Source organism: Halictus rubicundus, chromosome 8 (genome assembly GCF_050948215.1).
Source record: "Halictus rubicundus isolate RS-2024b chromosome 8, iyHalRubi1_principal, whole genome shotgun sequence".
Classification (NCBI taxonomy): domain Eukaryota; kingdom Metazoa; phylum Arthropoda; class Insecta; order Hymenoptera; family Halictidae; genus Halictus; species Halictus rubicundus.
In genome coordinates, this window is record NC_135156.1 from 11497715 (window position 1) to 11514436 (window position 16722).

General features: G+C 32.8%; 3 protein-coding genes across 6 annotated transcripts; 2 read left to right on the forward strand and 1 right to left on the reverse strand.

Annotated features, from left to right (window-relative positions):
* Positions 1 to 300: 300 nt before the first annotated feature.
* On the forward strand, positions 301 to 3952 carry LOC143356846 (uncharacterized). The gene is made up of 5 exons (XM_076792877.1): positions 301 to 1086; positions 2441 to 2744; positions 2847 to 3107; positions 3234 to 3386; positions 3488 to 3952. Exons 1-5 carry the CDS (start codon positions 794 to 796, stop codon positions 3644 to 3646), a joined length of 1170 nt encoding a protein of 389 aa, XP_076648992.1. The 5' UTR covers positions 301 to 793; the 3' UTR covers positions 3647 to 3952.
* On the reverse strand, positions 3758 to 7115 carry LOC143356853 (NECAP-like protein CG9132). The gene is made up of 3 exons (XM_076792886.1): positions 6882 to 7115; positions 6032 to 6428; positions 3758 to 5833 (listed from the first exon to the last, which is right to left on the reverse strand). Exons 1-3 carry the CDS (start codon positions 6965 to 6967, stop codon positions 5576 to 5578), a joined length of 741 nt encoding a protein of 246 aa, XP_076649001.1. The 5' UTR covers positions 6968 to 7115; the 3' UTR covers positions 3758 to 5575.
* Positions 7116 to 7222: 107 nt separating this feature from the next.
* Sa1 (stromal antigen) lies at positions 7223 to 16684 on the forward strand. Of its 4 annotated transcripts, XM_076792870.1 has the most exons (21): positions 7223 to 7465; positions 7614 to 7940; positions 8055 to 8257; positions 8704 to 8870; positions 8937 to 9115; positions 9248 to 9421; positions 9515 to 9719; positions 9787 to 10116; positions 10187 to 10792; positions 10876 to 11218; positions 11294 to 11527; positions 11606 to 11798; positions 11885 to 12071; positions 12200 to 12504; positions 12583 to 12794; positions 13017 to 13183; positions 13288 to 13339; positions 15259 to 15294; positions 15512 to 15685; positions 15784 to 15868; positions 16242 to 16682. In XM_076792870.1, the coding sequence occupies exons 3-21, from the start codon at positions 8079 to 8081 to the stop codon at positions 16257 to 16259; spliced, it is 3846 nt and encodes a 1281-aa protein (XP_076648985.1). In that variant the 5' UTR covers positions 7223 to 7465; positions 7614 to 7940; positions 8055 to 8078; the 3' UTR covers positions 16260 to 16682. The 4 variants fall into 4 exon arrangements, 3 of the variants coding, with proteins under 3 accessions (XP_076648985.1, XP_076648986.1, XP_076648984.1); XM_076792871.1 differs by lacking the exon at positions 7223 to 7465 and having other exon boundaries at positions 7477 to 7940; positions 8728 to 8870; positions 16242 to 16684; XM_076792869.1 differs by lacking the exon at positions 7223 to 7465 and having other exon boundaries at positions 7478 to 7940.
* The last annotated feature ends 38 nt before the right edge of the window (positions 16685 to 16722 follow it).

Sequence of the window (16722 nt, forward strand, 5' to 3'; positions counted from 1 at the left end):
AAGGACCGGAATAATCTCTTCCGAGACGAGACGAGTGTCCTACGAGTTTATGATAAGTTATTGTAAAAAATTTGTATAAAATCTTATTATACAATGGCAGCTAATATTAGAGAAGGAGCTACTTTCGCTAATTTCACAATCAAATCGTAACAATTTTTAAACATTTCGCAAGGTGATTAAGGTACCCTATTTTATCCAGAATTTTACTTTACTGAGGTTAAAATCGCCGCGTATGCGCGACAAAGTTGGCCAATATCTCAGCACTGCTCATAAGTGATGTACTTACATAGGTACCTGCGCGGATTCAAACTCTGTCACACTTCACAAAAATAATAAAATTATAAGAAAGCGCGCGAGATAGTATCCACATATCTTTGTTATTTATTACGAAATTACTTATTATCATTGAATTACTTATTTCAAATTATGTTGAAGTGAAAGTGTTTCACTTTGAAAAATAACCTTTTTCATTGCATTTATAATGGAGCATGTGCCATTCATTCATTAAATTTTCATTCGCTCAATATTAACAGTAGGAGTTCGAGAAACGATAAATTCAATTTCTGTGTTGAATACATACTCAATTTTAACCAAAAAATTAATTACGAGAAATGTAAACTGAAATGACTAGTGATATGGTAATAGGGGTTTAGGAACGTTGGCAACCAAGTCAATAGTTCCTAGAGGAAAGAGTCATCTGAATGAAAATCTAAATCATCTTTTTGTAGTAGAGAAGCAGACGATTTCTCAGCGAGTTAGCAACGTGTTGGATCGGTTTTTCTGAAGCGGGAGAATGCACGTTGTTGGGGTCGACGGTCGTGTCGTCGGCTATTTGTTTTGCTTTTTAATACTCCAAGCAAAACTCACGAATTCGCGGACCTCTTGGAGGCTCAGTGCTGATAAAGTTGTTAAGACAACAGACTTCGCGAGTACGGTGGAAGATGATCCTATTTTTGATATCTTGGCGAGTAGCATCAGTGTCGGTAATGGACAAAGTTGGAGTAGAACCGCTATTTCTGATAAACACGAAAAAGTACAAGCGTACTGTCAAGACTGCGAAAATGTTCTCTCCGGAAACCATGAACGGTAAGGAACCCTGATGCTCTGGTTAGTCTTAGGTAAGAGCAGAGTGGCATGTCTTCTTTCTGAATATTAAATCATATTGCTTAGTTTTGTTGTACACAATAGATTATACCGATATTCCTGTTTTGGAAGCCAAAGTGTCTGAAATATACTACAGAAAGCTCGAATCAGCTATTTACATTGAGGAACAATTCCAATACTAGAATAAGAAATACGTCCACGACCTTCCAATATATAAATGATTAGAATATTTGAGGAATATTAACTGTTTTATTGTTATCTTAAACCGAAAAGTATGAGATGACATTACAATGCCTATTAAAAATAATTACCTATGATGGGTAATTCTGTGTGATTATTTTACAGTTCTTTTTTAGTGTTACATTGTTTACACATAAGAAGGTACACCATACTTGTAGATGCAAAGAATAGTTACTGTTGCATGTTTAATGGTTAATGGATTATTGTTTATTTGAAATATACACAAGTATATTTTATCAGACAATGATTCTGCATGTATAATAAAACATGATTTTCGTTTTGTAAGTTATGAAAAATATAAAAAGTTATCAAGTTTTTAAATTTTTAACAAAAGGTAGTAACGAGTAGAGCTGTGACTTATGAGATTCCCAGGTAAACCATAAGATACTTGGGTAAACAAACATTACTTGAGTACCCAGATGTCTCATGAGATAACTGGTTACCCGAGTATTCGATTATCTCATGAGATAGCCAGGTACCTGAGTACTCGGTTCATAATATGAATATTACTTGAGTAGAGAATACGCATTCTGAGCTTGCAGAAGTCGTGGGAATACAGTAATAAATTCTCACAAGTTTTGCTAACCTAGGGTAATTTTTTCATTTCTTTTCCACCTTTCTAAAAGACATATGTTGTGATTTATTTTATTACTTTGAAGATACGTTTGTAATTCCGAATTACTATCACTGTTGCATTCTGCTGGAAATATAAAATCTAGTGTTATTATTTCATACAAAAATATGAATTAGCCGAATATTCGAGTAAAGCATACGATGCGATGGCTCGGGTAGTAATAGCTCTAGTAGCCCACTTGTGAGACCTCATGAGATACTCGGGTACCTGGGTATCTCACATACTTGAGATAAAGGTACTAGCTCAACAAAAATTTTAATTTAAGAAATACATTGAAAATCTGCTTACTTTTATTTGTTTTATTGAACTATAATTATGTTTTACAATATTTTGAGATTTTGTTCCAAATACTTGTTACAAATAATCCGATGTAATTTTCTGTTTCTTCCTGTAGTTAGTATTTGTGTGTGGCTTACTATTCTTTCAGCGTTAAAAAAGCCCTAACTTTGGTCCCCTTGGCAGACGATTCTCGTCATACGTGTTGAAGGATAATCCGAATGCCACCGAGCCTTTCACCCTATCATCTCAAACATCAGGCGAACAAGTCGTATGCACTTCTGGTCAACAATGTGAGGATGTAATCTTGGACTGTGGAAAACCTGTTAATTTCACCTATTATGACAACTTGCTTGGTGTTGCCAACAGGGATAAGCATCCATTGGTTCCAGAACCTAATGTAGCTCTCATGTTCAAGAAGAACGGTGGTAAAACTATGGATGTTGACATTGATCTATTAGAGAAACGATTAATAAAAGCTAAACGAGAGGTACATCTTAGCTACACAGAATATTTGGAATGAAAGTAAATGAACGTAATACGTATGAAATTGTACACTTATTTATTATAAGCTTCATTAAATTTTTTCTAGAAACCAAAATCAGTGCAACTCTATAATCAAATAGGAAATTTCTGGCGCATAAAAGGAGACGCACAAAGATCGATTGAGTGCTTTCGGAGGGCACTCGCTGTGTCGCCACATAACGCGGAAGTTTTGTTAAATTTGGCTAGGGTGTTATTGGTACAACAATACTTAGATGATGCCACATACTTAGCGAGACGTTCCTTGGAATTGCAACCTCCAGATCGCAATGCATGGGAACAGTACCTTACACTTGGCCAAATATTTAAGGTAATCCGAAAATTTTCAAAATGTTAGAGTACCGCACTTTTATGCATATTGTTTGAATATTTACGAAACAAAAACTAATTAACTAAACGAAATAGCAAAATATTGATCGTTTTTGTCTGTTTGAAGGCATACGGCCATTATCAAGAAGCAGCTATACATCTGCGACATGCCTTGGAATTAAAACCAGATCTATCTGAAGCTGCCAAAGCTCTACGAGAAGTGGAGTCACTTCCGGCTGCGAGCATACATATCTATACATTACTGATAATCATATGTCTGGTAAATAAGATAAGGAAACAATATTGTACTATCATCGTAAATATTATTGTTCATATTCAAATGGATATATATGACTAATTATGTTACCTTTGATTTTACAGGTGCTTGGAGTACTATTAGTGGTTTTAAGCAACGTGGAATGCGACGATGATTCTAGTCTAGTCAATGGGCAACTTCAACGTCCAGTACAACGTCACTTTAGTCGTGACATGGCCATGCGAAGTTTAAGGCTTAACGTTGCTCGTAATAAACGTTGTTGATCATTTACCAAGATAAATAATCTTGTGATAGAATAAAATTTCCAACTGCTGTTATCATTTATCTATCTACAAAGTATTATTTGTAATATGATTTTTAATAATTCTTTAGCGTATTAATAATTATGCAATTTATTATAACTACAAACGAAAATATACAATAGAAAACAACAGCATTTTTCATTTACTGCAACGAGACAAATTGCGCTATATATGTATGTATATGTATATATACTTGCACACAAATACGCATGTATTGTGTAGTAATCTTTTTTTTTATACATTAAAAACGGAATGTAACTTATGGAATTACAAGATATTTCTTTTCATTACTCTAAATATTAACATACATATTATTAACAACGTCACTGCATCATTTACAATGTACAATGATACCAGACTATATAAGTAATTTTCTCGCTTATTCTATCTACGCGAAGAAATCTAACTTCTTATATCTGTAAATAATTTACAGGTATATGATTCAGGATATAATATCATCTTTAGATAATTATCCATAATATGTACATGAAACATTTAACTCTTTTCATTCTTGCGAACAAAGATATGTGTAATAAATTTATTCTCTCTGGATTATATGGAATATAGATTACATCTCTGTATTTAGTAATAATATTTTTCGTAACTTTTCTTTCAACAATTTTTTAAATGTAAACAGCTCTGCTTTACATTTCTTTATCTCTTCTAATGCGTTCAAGCATATATTTTTACAAGCTTTTTTTCTAAACCTTAATTACTCTGCACAGTATTTAATGAAAATTTACATCAGGTTAAATAAGTTTCTAAAATATAAAAATACAATAGAAAAATTTGATATTTGATATATAATTTGGTGATATAACGAAAATGATATAAAATTATTTTCTTAGAAACCTATTCGTACAAAATCAGGATGAAATTAACAAATTTGGAACATCCATACGATTAGGCCCTTTTTTGCATTAGCCTCCGCAATTTTTGTATTATGTACAACACTGGAAACTAATATAAACTAAGACTGCATACACCATATTTAATTTATACACCTTTAAGGGTTTTAACAAAGACTGTATCCATGCAATAGGAAATGTCGAATCTATTTCAATTCTATTTTATTTGTAATACTGAACTAATGTTTCAGGAAAGCATTTTATGCTAATAGAATCTTAAATTTGGACATCACAAATTTCTATTATCATCTTTTTATTCTGTGTGTTAATTCTCTGTTTTTCTAATACAGGCTGTCTCATTTTTCAAAGACATATCTGTACAAGGCACTAAACTTATACGGTACCTACTTATATAAAAAATATGAGTATTACTCTTCCTTTTATAATTTATTTAAATAAGAATTGTAATTATATGTACATTCTTCTGCATTAGTATTATATGTATTAAAAATATACGTGGCAGGACCAAAAAGCTAAATTATAATGCTGTGATTAAATTTTCATTTCAAATTACGTAATATATTATTAAATAATTAAATTATTAAATAATTAAATAATTAAATAATTAAATAAACGTAAATATATTATGAATCTTCAAAATTTGTTTTCAAATCACCGAAATGAGTAGTTGAAGTTTTTCAATGTAATACTTTTCATAATTTTCTATTTAAATAAGAGCATGTATCAGATAGTTGATTAATCGATGCAGTTTCATTCTGTATAGTTGATTTTACCATTAAGTCACAACAGAAATTCATAAGTATTTATAAGTACTCAACTATAATACAGTAAAGATCATATTCTAAAAATATAGTAGCTAATTTACTATGTACACAGAAACATCTTTGTCAATAATTACCCTTAAAAGGTATATGTATGCATATATGTCAAAGTACATGTGCATATACAAATCAATATACATATGCACTGCCTATGATTCTATAGCACAGCTACACTAAATCTTAATACAAGTTGTAAGAAGTTAGAATTGCACCCAACTGGAATTTCCTACTGTTGATGGTTGCTGTTGTTGGGCCTGAGATTGTTGAGACGCGCTAGCAAACTCTCCCCACTCCGCACCTGGCTGATTTTGGTTCTGGGTAGGTTTATGAGCAGGGGATGAAGTTGGAGTTTTGGCTGGTGGAGGTGCAATTTTTACACCACCTGGCGGTGGAGGTAAACCAATACCTGTAGTGGGTCGTTGTTTTGCCTTGGAGGAAACTTCGCTGCCATCTTTTTTCTGTACCACAATTAAAAATTTTATCTCTTATTCTCTAATTTAAAACCTAATGTTGATTTACAAATTTATATCTATAGAGGTGTGTGAGAACCCGATTTGTCTCAAACCGGATACCTATCTAACCCATTCTGACCACCGAGTACCTGACATTTTTGGGTTCTCACACTCCAATATCTGAAAATAAATGAATGATCTTACAGTAATTTTCATGTTGATTTTGATCGTTTCTCCTTCTTTAAATCTCAGATCCAACTCCTGTTTCGGTTCATCCTTTTCCTTTTCTATCTGTTCTTGGTTTTTGAGATATTTAAAATGGTCTTGAAGAGCAACATTCAGATCAAAACTATCCGATCTATCCAAAAATCCAATACCAAGAAAGGCTGATCGTCCATTATCATTTTGAACTCTCAGAACAAAGTAACGTGAGGAGTCCGTGACTGGTTCGACTGCAATACCTGGATACTTTTCGATTGGACATTTGGCAAACAATTCACCTGTAATTTTATCTTCGAGTTTTATTGCCACTGCATTCCCTTGAGACACAAGACGCATCCGGCCGGTCCATGTCGGGTCTTGTAGGTTCCAATCAGCTGCTCTATGAATATATAAAAGAATTCATGTAAAATGAACATTGTTACATATATGTGCATAATAGTTTCAAGTAAATGCATTTTTTTACTTGACAAAATTAGAATTATACAGTATCATAAAATTTAGAACATCTGTCAAACTTGATCGTCTCAATGGCTTAGAATAAAATCATTTTGGAGTCTCATGGATCACACAGCAGATAAAAATCGTGTAGAAGTGTGTTCCAGATGTAACAATATGTTGTTCTGTCAACAATTTCCGGTATAACATTTGCTGACGTATAAATTGTGCGAGATCGGGATTAAATGTTTTTGAAAAACGCATGATATTAAGATGCCTTGTCAGTAACAAAAGAAATATTATTGTGTATGCCTTCCACGCATTTCTGCATGCGGAGTACTTTCATCAAGATAAAACATTTTCAAAGGAAATATGGCCAAAAAGAATCAATTCGTACCGATAACCCCTACTCAATGACCTTGGAGGTATACTAAATACAAATACTTCACTCTTCACAAGTAATACACTTTCGTATGTATCCATTGTACTTTCGACAAAACACGGAGAAAGCGCGTACGTTTGAGAGCTGAACTTGATCAAGTGCTATTTGAAAATTCGTTTATATTTTGTGACGAATCTCCACCGTGATTTGATAACTTTATCTCTAGTCACGCCTCCCATCCCCACACAAAGACCGTTAACCACAGATTATTTCACTAGCGATAATAGATTGCCTTCTCTCTATAATACACGGTGCTGCAATTTATACAACTGGTAATTGAATATAAAGAGGAACAAATTAATTTGCATGTATGCAATTTTGAAATTGGATTCTTGCTATCGTTGATTACTAGCTAAAAATGTAGTAATATCATGTAGTATTCACGGTAAACGATATTATTACTGCATATATTCGAATGTTACCTGACAGCATGAACGGATAATGAAAATTAAGCCTAATACGAGAAATTATTTTAAAACATATTACCATACGAAATAGTAAATATAATCAGTGTTTCAAATACCCAAAATAAAGTGAAAGTAAGTCTTTATGGCTACAAAAAATACTGTAGTCCTTTTTGGCGCTATAGATAATTATTTATCTGTAAGATGAGTACTACGTCAACGCGTTTCACGAAATAACGGGTTTAAGCATTGTGTTAATTTTTGTTGATTATTATTTTTTTAGCGGTCATAAGAAAATTTCCGCGCGTAAAGTTTAATTCCACAAATATAAGTTGAAACTGAATTGCAAGATGTTGTGTTTCTCCTATTGGTACACTTTACTTTGTATTTTGACAAGCGACCAATAACCATGTTTATTAGTACGCATTTGTATGCATTGTAAAACCAACCGTGAATATTTACAAGAAGCCGGGGTTATTTGAAGAATTATATCGATGTGTACTTCCAATGTTTCTCGAATCAATATATTTTAAATGCAGCTGCAAATTGTGAAAACGTAAAACTCTGTGGTAATCCCTAATCCCCGCGCTTGCCGGGGAGTATCTTACAGGTTTGTAAATAACACAAATTTTGCCTGCTTATAAGCTCTATTATGAAGTAGTATTTCACCTTATATTCATAAAATAAAAGTTGGGCAGAAAATTGGCATATTGTCTTTCTCCAGGGATAATAATAGAAGAACAACAAGATGATGCATAGAAGAGGAGGTAAACGAATACGTATGGATGATCCGGTGCCTCCGGAGTACGATGCACCAATGACTCCAATGACTCCTATGAATGATAACTCAGGTGGAGAAGCAAATGAGTCTTACGCTAATTATACTACTTATAGTCAGGCACCTCAGACACCCATACATAATCCGACGTGAGTATATGGTTATATATTTATTAACACGTTGACAGCCAAGCGTGTTTTGTTGGTTTTGTCTCCTGCGCACTATAGTAAAATTGTTCATGTTAGAATCACATTGTATATTTATATGCATATTTAAGTTTATAATACGAAAAATAAAAATACTGATATGTTCGCATGTACACTTTTTATTTTAAGGCACTATTTTAATATTAATTGCATTCATAAAATTATTTATGCATTTTTATCGAGTTCAGTTTCGCCGGTCAGTTTTGACCACCATAATCTTGTTGAAGAATTCAGTGTCAGTCAGTAGTGATCACCATGGCAGTCAACATGTTAATTAGTCTACTATTACTAAATTCTATCTAAGTTATAATATTATTGTTTATATAATTAAAACTGCTTTATACATTCGAGGTGTATATAAATGTATATTCGTAATTATTTTCGTTTAGCCCTGAACATTATTCATCCGAAAGTTATAGTTCACCTGGTACATCACAACATCAATATCAAGAACAAACAAATAATTTTGAGAATCAGTCTCAATTTGAACAACCTATGACACCAGCAACACCAACCAATATGAGAATTACAAGGAATACACGTGCAAGGTTGCGCGGTATGTTTTACAGTATTAGTAATTATTTTCTTGTTGACTACAATGAATAATTATTATTCCTTGTAGGAGGAGCAATACAACAACCAAAATATAAAGAAATAGATACTGACTACATTCCAACTACTACTAGTAGAGGAAGAGGAGGTGGTGGACGTGGACGTGGAAAGCGAGCGCATCACTCACATAGTTTGGAAGATGAAGCTAGTCTTTATTATGTTATCCGGAATAATCGCTCTTCGTTAACTGTATGTATATGGGAAAGTGTGCCAGAATATTGTTCTCAAGAATCTTTGCGTATTTATAGATCGAAAACACCTAATAAACTGTAGCATTAATTTTAATAGGTCGTATTATTGATATATTTCTTTTGTTTCCAGACTATTGTTGATGAGTGGATAGAAAAATACAAAATTAATAGAGAAAACGCTCTTCTCATGTTAATGCAGTTTTTCATTAATGCAAGTGGTTGTAAAGGTCGTATCACTCCAGAAATGCAATCAACAATGGAACATGTAGCAATTATTCGAAAAATGACTGAAGAGTTTGATGAGGTATATATTATATGTGCTTTATTAATGGTTACCATATCATGCTTAATTAATGGTTACCATATCATGCTTAATTAATGGTTGCTTATCACATAGGAAAGCGGAGAATATCCATTGATAATGACAGGACAGCAGTGGAAAAAATTTCGTGCGAATTTCTGTGAATTCGTACAAATTTTAGTTCGACAATGTCAATATTCTATAATTTACGATCAATTTTTAATGGATAATGTAATCTCTTTGTTAACTGGTCTTTCGGATTCACAAGTGAGAGCTTTTAGGCATACGGCCACGCTAGCTGGTAAGACACGCACATGTATGTAATTACAAATGTATTTGCATATTCGAAAATTTCATGTTGTTTGCAGCTATGAAACTTATGACAGCGTTAGTCGATGTTGCTCTCACTGTATCAATAAACTTAGACAATACACAACGACAATATGAAGCAGAAAGACAGAAAGCTAGAGAAAAGAGAGCTGCGGATAGATTGGAATCATTAATGGCTAAACGGAAGGAGCTAGAAGAAAATATGGATGAAATTAAGAACATGCTTACATACATGTTCAAATCTGTATTTGTACATCGGTACAGAGATACACTGCCAGAAATACGGGCAATTTGTATGGCAGAGATTGGAGTTTGGATGAAGAAATTCCATCAAAACTTTTTAGACGATTCATACTTAAAATATATAGGTAAATATCATTTTTGTGAAATATAAATTTTCTACACTGATAGCTACATTTGTTTAATGTAATTTCCTAGGTTGGACGTTACACGATAAGGTTGGCGAGGTCCGTTTAAAGTGTCTCCAAGCGTTACAACCATTGTACGCTTCGGAAGAACTAAAAACAAAACTCGAACTTTTCACAAGTAAATTTAAAGACCGAATTGTTGCAATGACATTGGATAAAGAGTACGATGTAGCGGTGCAAGCCGTCAAACTTGTCATCTCTATTTTAAAACACCACAGAGAAATTCTGACTGACAAGGACTGCGAACACGTATATGAACTTGTTTATTCGTCTCATCGCGCTGTTGCTCAGGCAGCAGGTGAATTTTTAAACGAACGTTTATTCCGACCCGATGACGAGGCGGTAGCTGGTATGAAGACTAAACGGGGGAAAAAACGTCTACCGAATACTCCTCTAATTCGGGATCTTGTTTTATTCTTCATCGAGTCAGAACTTCACGAGCATGGAGCGTATCTGGTGGATTCGTTGATTGAAACGAATCAGATGATGAAAGACTGGGAATGCATGACGGATTTGTTATTGGAGGAAGCTGGGCCTGAAGAGGAGGCTTTAGACAATCAAAAGGAAACATCACTAATTGAACTGATGGTTTGTTGTATAAAACAAGCTGCCACCGGTAATTTCGTATTTGTATTTTTTTTTTTAAATAAATTATATGTACAGTAGAAACTTATTTTTATTTTTATTTTTTTAAAATAGGCGAAGCTCCAGTTGGTAGGGGACCAACCAGAAAGATTCTGTCGGCAAAAGAAGTGAAACAAGTTCACGATGACAAACAGCGATTGACAGAGCACTTTATTCAAACGCTACCCTTATTACTTGACAAATACAGAGCAGATCCTGAAAAGCTTGCAAACTTGCTCGCTATCCCTCAGTATTTTGATTTAGATATTTATATCAAGTCCCGACAAGAGCAGAACTTGGAGTCATTGTTGAATAAGATTCACACCATCGTAGAGAAGATGCATGACACTGAAGTTTTGGATACAGCCGCGAAAACATTGGAGCACATGTGTATAGAGGGTCACGCTATTTTCACCAGGTGAAGTTTTGTAAACGTATTTGAAAAAGCTTTAAAAGAATACAAATGTTTAATGCTTAACGTGTTCCAATTTAGATGTGACGTAGCGCGTTCTACGTTAATCGACTCTATTGTAAATAAATATAAAGAAGCTATTGATGAATACAGAAATTTAATAGAGGGAGACGAAGAACCAGACGAGGATGAAATTTTCAATGTTGTTCAGTCTCTTAAGAAAGTATCAATATTTTATTCAAGTCACAATATGAATCCCTGGGGAATATGGGATTCTTTGTATAAGGATATTGAAGATGCCAAAGATCCATCTAAGTACGAATTTATTATTTTTATTATATGAATATATTGCATTAATTGTAATATATTTCTAACATAAAAATGTTGTTACAGATGTTTACCGCATGAAGCAGTGAAGTATTGTATAAGTGCATGCTTCTTTGCAATTTTGTGGGGACAAAATCACCTTATGGAGTCAGTGGATTCTGGAAATCGAGGTGATGATGAGTGTCGACAATTGAAAGAACGATTACACTCTTTTATGGGCTCTATGCGGCATTTTGTTAGCGGCGATGGAAGCGGCACAGTAATTACTTTTCATACTTTTCTACACTCAAATGATCGATCGTTAATATATAAATAATACATAAAATCTATCTATGTTTTTTGCAGCCTTCTCCACCAATTTTAAGGGAAGAGGCATACAATACAATATGTGACTTATTAGTACTATTTTGTAACCAATTAACGTCGAATTCTAATCCTTTGATGCACCAATTGGTGTACGAACCAGACCAAGCGATGCAAAATATGCTGAATCGGTTTATACAAGAATACGTATTTTTCGAAGAAGAAGATGGTACGTTATTAGTAATATGTAGAGGTATGCGTCCCGATCATCGGGTTCTCGCACATCTCTAGTAATATCTGTAATGAAATCTTCGTGTAAAAATTAAGAAAATGAGTCGATGTACTTAATTTTTATAGACGAACACGACGAACACTCGAAGATTGAAGAATTGCACAAAAGGAGGAACTTCTTGGCGAGTTACTGCAAGCTAATTGTATATAACATGATACCTACCAAAGCAGCAGCGGACGTGTTCAAACATTATGTAAAATACTACAACGATTACGGAGATATTATCAAAACCACGTTAGGGAAGGCTAGAGATATTAATAAAACACATTGTGCATTAACGATGCAGCATAGTTTAAATATTTTGTATAACGAGATAATAGCTGAGAAAGGCAAAGTCAACAGAAACAGCGAAGAGTTCACTGCGATAAAGGTTTGCATCCATTCGTTTTATATTTAAATATTTGTATTGTGCCTAATGATACGCGTATCAACACTGAAATTATTTCAGGAGCTTGCGAAACGATTCGCTCTGTCATTTGGGTTGGACGCGGTAAAAAATCGCGAAGCAATTACTGCTTTACATCGGGCGGGTGTTCTTTTCGCCATTACACCACCAGACGGCATCGAACAAGATCCCACTGGACCACCGCCGAATTTATCATTCCTTGAAATCTTGTCCGAGTTTACGAACAAACTTCTTAAACAGGATAAACGTGTTGTGTAAGTGTGATCCTTATTATGGTTGTGATCCTGAAGAAGTAAATTGATCAACTTCATGACATAAAACGAAGGAAAGCTTAACATTGTATAATATGAGACATTTAAATTTTATTTAAAAACTATGCTGCACGTGGAGATGATCGATTTGAAATCGCAGAGATTTAATTGTCGATTAATTTTGATTTTATTCGGCTTATAAATCATTATGTACATATATTGCAGGCTAAATTTCCTTGATAGAAGATTGCAAGCAGGAATGCCTTCCTCGCGGGGAGAGGATTGGCAGCCTTTACTTTTGTACAGAAACAGTCTTTTACACGGAGAAACGGATCAAGTTCCGGTAACGAGTAAGCGTGCTTACACGAGACGCAAAAAGGATCACTTAGCCGGTATGTTTTTATAGTCTACTTAAAAAATAAAATTATATACTTGACATTAATTTATGACAAAAATCAATTCATTTTTTATTCACGTGTCTTCGTATTTTTTGCAGAAGAAGAAGAAGTAGATGAGCCTGAAGAAGGTTCTGATCATGAATTTTCTGGGTGAGTTAGGTGTTCACACCAAATTAATAATAGTAATATATTCTTTATACTTTATTTATTTTACACCAGTTTAAAAAGTAGAAATAATTCTACACTTTCAAGCAATTGCAACATGTAATGCTACTGACTTTATAACGTTATTTTATTAATCCGTAATCTTAATACTAGCAAAACACGCTTTTTTGCTTTTAAATTGTATATCATGCTGTGAATGATGAACACTTTAAATAATTATAGAAAATGTTGCTAATTTGAATATTAGAATTACACGCTTGCGTAGTTAATTTAATTCACGTACAATGTGCACATATCTTTAACTATTGTTGTCATAGCACTGTAATATCATTGAATGCTAAACCGAGTCTGTACTGTCAAGAATTTTTTTTTAAACTGGCTTTTTCTTTATTGCATTATTATTTTATGCTTTGCTAAAATGTATTTATTGTAGTGTAAAACTTAATATTGTTTTAAAGCCTGAACAATGTAGAAAACATTGAACTTTAAACTAAAAATTGTAAAATGAATAACCGACTAAATTTGTGAGAGATACTCTGTATAAAAAATATTCTTTAAAACAGTTTACAGTGCACCATATTAATACTTTTTATTTTCTACACATTAATATTTATTTCCTTAATCATTCGATACATCCTACAAACTAAAATATTCTATAAGCAATAGCTGTTTATACTTTTATAATTTAATTGCATGCTTGTGCTTTATTTATTAATAAATACTTGTTATCATTAGCGTCTTTACGTACATCATAAATCTGTTGTCTTCGCATGGGTAGTAATCTCTTATGAATCGCTTGTTGCAGGCTACCTGATCGTTATTCAAGCTAAGAATTATTACCTTTTAGCAAAATATATAATGTATGTAATCATATATAAGGGGCAAAAATTGTATAAGGAATTGATGAGGTCTGTCATTCTTGGTGCCTGTTTTAAATGAACTTTTAAACTAGCGTAAGGAATTAATAATATACGTATATATGTGTATACACACGCATATATATACACATATATATCTATATGCATATACACATGTAATATTGTCAAAGTATCAAGTCATATATCAAACGTATACATATTTATGTAAACGACAAAAGTTATATAAGGAATTGATGAAACCTATTGTTCTTGACGCCTATATTTAAATTTACTCGCAACTTCTATGAACTAGTGTAAGAAAAATAATATTAAAAACTACACATTAATATTGTTGATAGAAAGAATCGATAATATTTTTGGAATGCCTGCAAAAAAAAGTACATAGAGAACGATGTGTGTTTTGTTGAGTCTAAGAACTTAAAAGCAAATAAGTCTAAAATACTGTGTATTCTGTTTATATATTGATAATATACAAATTGGTGATAGATACGATAAACATGTGATATTAATTGAAATACGACCCTCTTCCCCAACGAGTTCCTGCATCCTGCTTTTTATCAAAATTTGAGATTCGTGATGTTCAAACGACGTTGTATTTTACACGGTTTTCTTCTTTCTAAAATTCGTCAAAAACCATAGCAGAGATAATTTTCATCATTTTCACATTTCCTGCTTGACCATCGAAGTTTTTTTTGTATTTTCCAACACGCCGTTCTCTATAATCACCGCAATATTACAGACACGTCTTTAGGTATTTGGTATTTAATACCAAAATTAATGCTCGGGCAAGTACTACGAATTTTTGTTCAGACTATTAATCTTTTTTTTTGGACGTAGTTCTGAAACGCAATAACACGTATGTACGCGAAGTGTGATTTTGTTATATATGTGTATGTCAGACTGCATAGAACTATGCACGAAAAAAAAACTCTTACCAAGAGTCATACAAGTAATACCAAATTTTTGTCCCTTTACTTATAAAATTAACTCCAACGTAATTCCACCAATAAAACCTTTTTCTTTCAGTAAACACAAGAAGAAACGTGGTCCGAGGAAGCATCAGTGAGTAAAAGTCTACTTCGCTTTCGTACATCTATAAGTTGTCTCCCGTTTGAGTATATTAAAAATATATATATATATATATTTCTGTAGATATAATTTTTTTTAAATATGGAAGAAGAGAAAATGTAAAATTGTTAGCGTGTACATGGTGTTCGTCAAATAACTTCTTAATGTAGTGGGCCCTTTGTAGTACCATTAGTTTGAATCTTCGTTTCAGATTACCCGTTAATAAAGTATCAATAACTCGTGGATCTAGGACAGCTGGATTTTACGAAACCAATGATATTACACAAATGCAGACGTCACCATCGGCTATTATTGAGGACGCATCTACAAGTCCTTCTCAGGATATAGATAATAAACTTAAGACAATGCAGATCCAGTCGAGGTCGTAAGTAATTTTTCCTTGTAGTCTAATGAATTCAAATAATCGACTCCATCCACTTTACCAAAGAGATCTTCTTATGATGATGGTTCTCATATTTTTAGGCGAAGAAGTCAAGATCACTCGGAACCAAGAGAACTAAGGCGAACATCCAGAAATTCTGGTCGCTATGTAGAAGGTCAATATATGGTAAGTTACACTAATTTACATTTAAAAACAACATCCATGTAAATAATAAGTTTTATAATATTCCAATTATGTTACATTAGTTCAATAATAACGTCATTTATAATATTCTCACGTATAATTACGGTTAAAATATTGGTATCTTAAATTAATATATTTCTAAACGAGTTATTTAAATTTATTTTTTAAACGAATTAATACATTCGATCTATTTTTACATATTGTTTATTTTATACATTAAAATTATATTTATTTTATACAGTCAAATTGTAAATATATTATAAAATTCTGCTTAAAAAGCCATACTTCGAAATAACAGTATTTGGAACTTGAAACCACAATTTTTCGTGAAAATGATAATATGTCTTTGTTATAGGAATCAGATTCCGAATAATGAGAGAAAATAGGAAAGTTTCATTGTATCCAAGACGGCCGAATTTTAGAAGGATGCGATTTGTGATACATTTTTATGTACGTGTCAGATGGAATAGGTTTTAAATTGTACAGTACATTGAACTTATTCAGTCAGGTGTGCATTCAACTCAGAATAAGAAAACTTTACTGACCATTGAGTTCTTCTTTAAGTTGATAAGTTAATGTAAGTGTTTTAAAATCATTTGCATAAAATATTTTTGTTATTTAAAATTACACGAGCTTCTCAGTGAGCATCGTAATACGCATGACACACCATTTGTTGAAACAAATGTCGTAAATTCAATATCAACGTTTTTTATATTGTCAAAACGTTCAAGTACTACCGTTATTATAACACTATTTAATTAATTGTCTAAATAAATGACTACAATGTATGAGTGACAAAGACTTTCCTCCTTTTCTCGTAGTTGAACAGTCAACTG

Excerpts from the sequence above, each read along its gene's own strand:
- LOC143356846 (XM_076792877.1), top strand. The coding sequence starts at position 794 with ATGCACGTTGTTGGGGTCGACGGTCGTGTCGTCGGCTATTTGTTTTGC. Across the intron at positions 1,087-2,440 it reads CTCTCCGGAAACCATGAACG|ACGATTCTCGTCATACGTGT; the intron begins GTAAGGAACCCT and ends TCCCCTTGGCAG. Across the intron at positions 2,745-2,846 it reads TAATAAAAGCTAAACGAGAG|AAACCAAAATCAGTGCAACT; the intron begins GTACATCTTAGC and ends AATTTTTTCTAG.
- LOC143356853 (XM_076792886.1), bottom strand. The coding sequence starts at position 6,967 with ATGGATACATACGAAAGTGTATTACTTGTGAAGAGTGAAGTATTTGTA. Across the intron at positions 6,429-6,881 it reads TCATTGAGTAGGGGTTATCG|AGCAGCTGATTGGAACCTAC; the intron begins GTACGAATTGAT and ends ATATATTCATAG. Across the intron at positions 5,834-6,031 it reads AAATCAACATGAAAATTACT|AAAAAAGATGGCAGCGAAGT; the intron begins GTAAGATCATTC and ends ATTGTGGTACAG.
- Sa1 (XM_076792870.1), top strand. The coding sequence starts at position 8,079 with ATGATGCATAGAAGAGGAGGTAAACGAATACGTATGGATGATCCGGTG. Across the intron at positions 10,117-10,186 it reads TTCATACTTAAAATATATAG|GTTGGACGTTACACGATAAG; the intron begins GTAAATATCATT and ends GTAATTTCCTAG. Across the intron at positions 13,184-13,287 it reads CAAAAAGGATCACTTAGCCG|AAGAAGAAGAAGTAGATGAG; the intron begins GTATGTTTTTAT and ends TATTTTTTGCAG.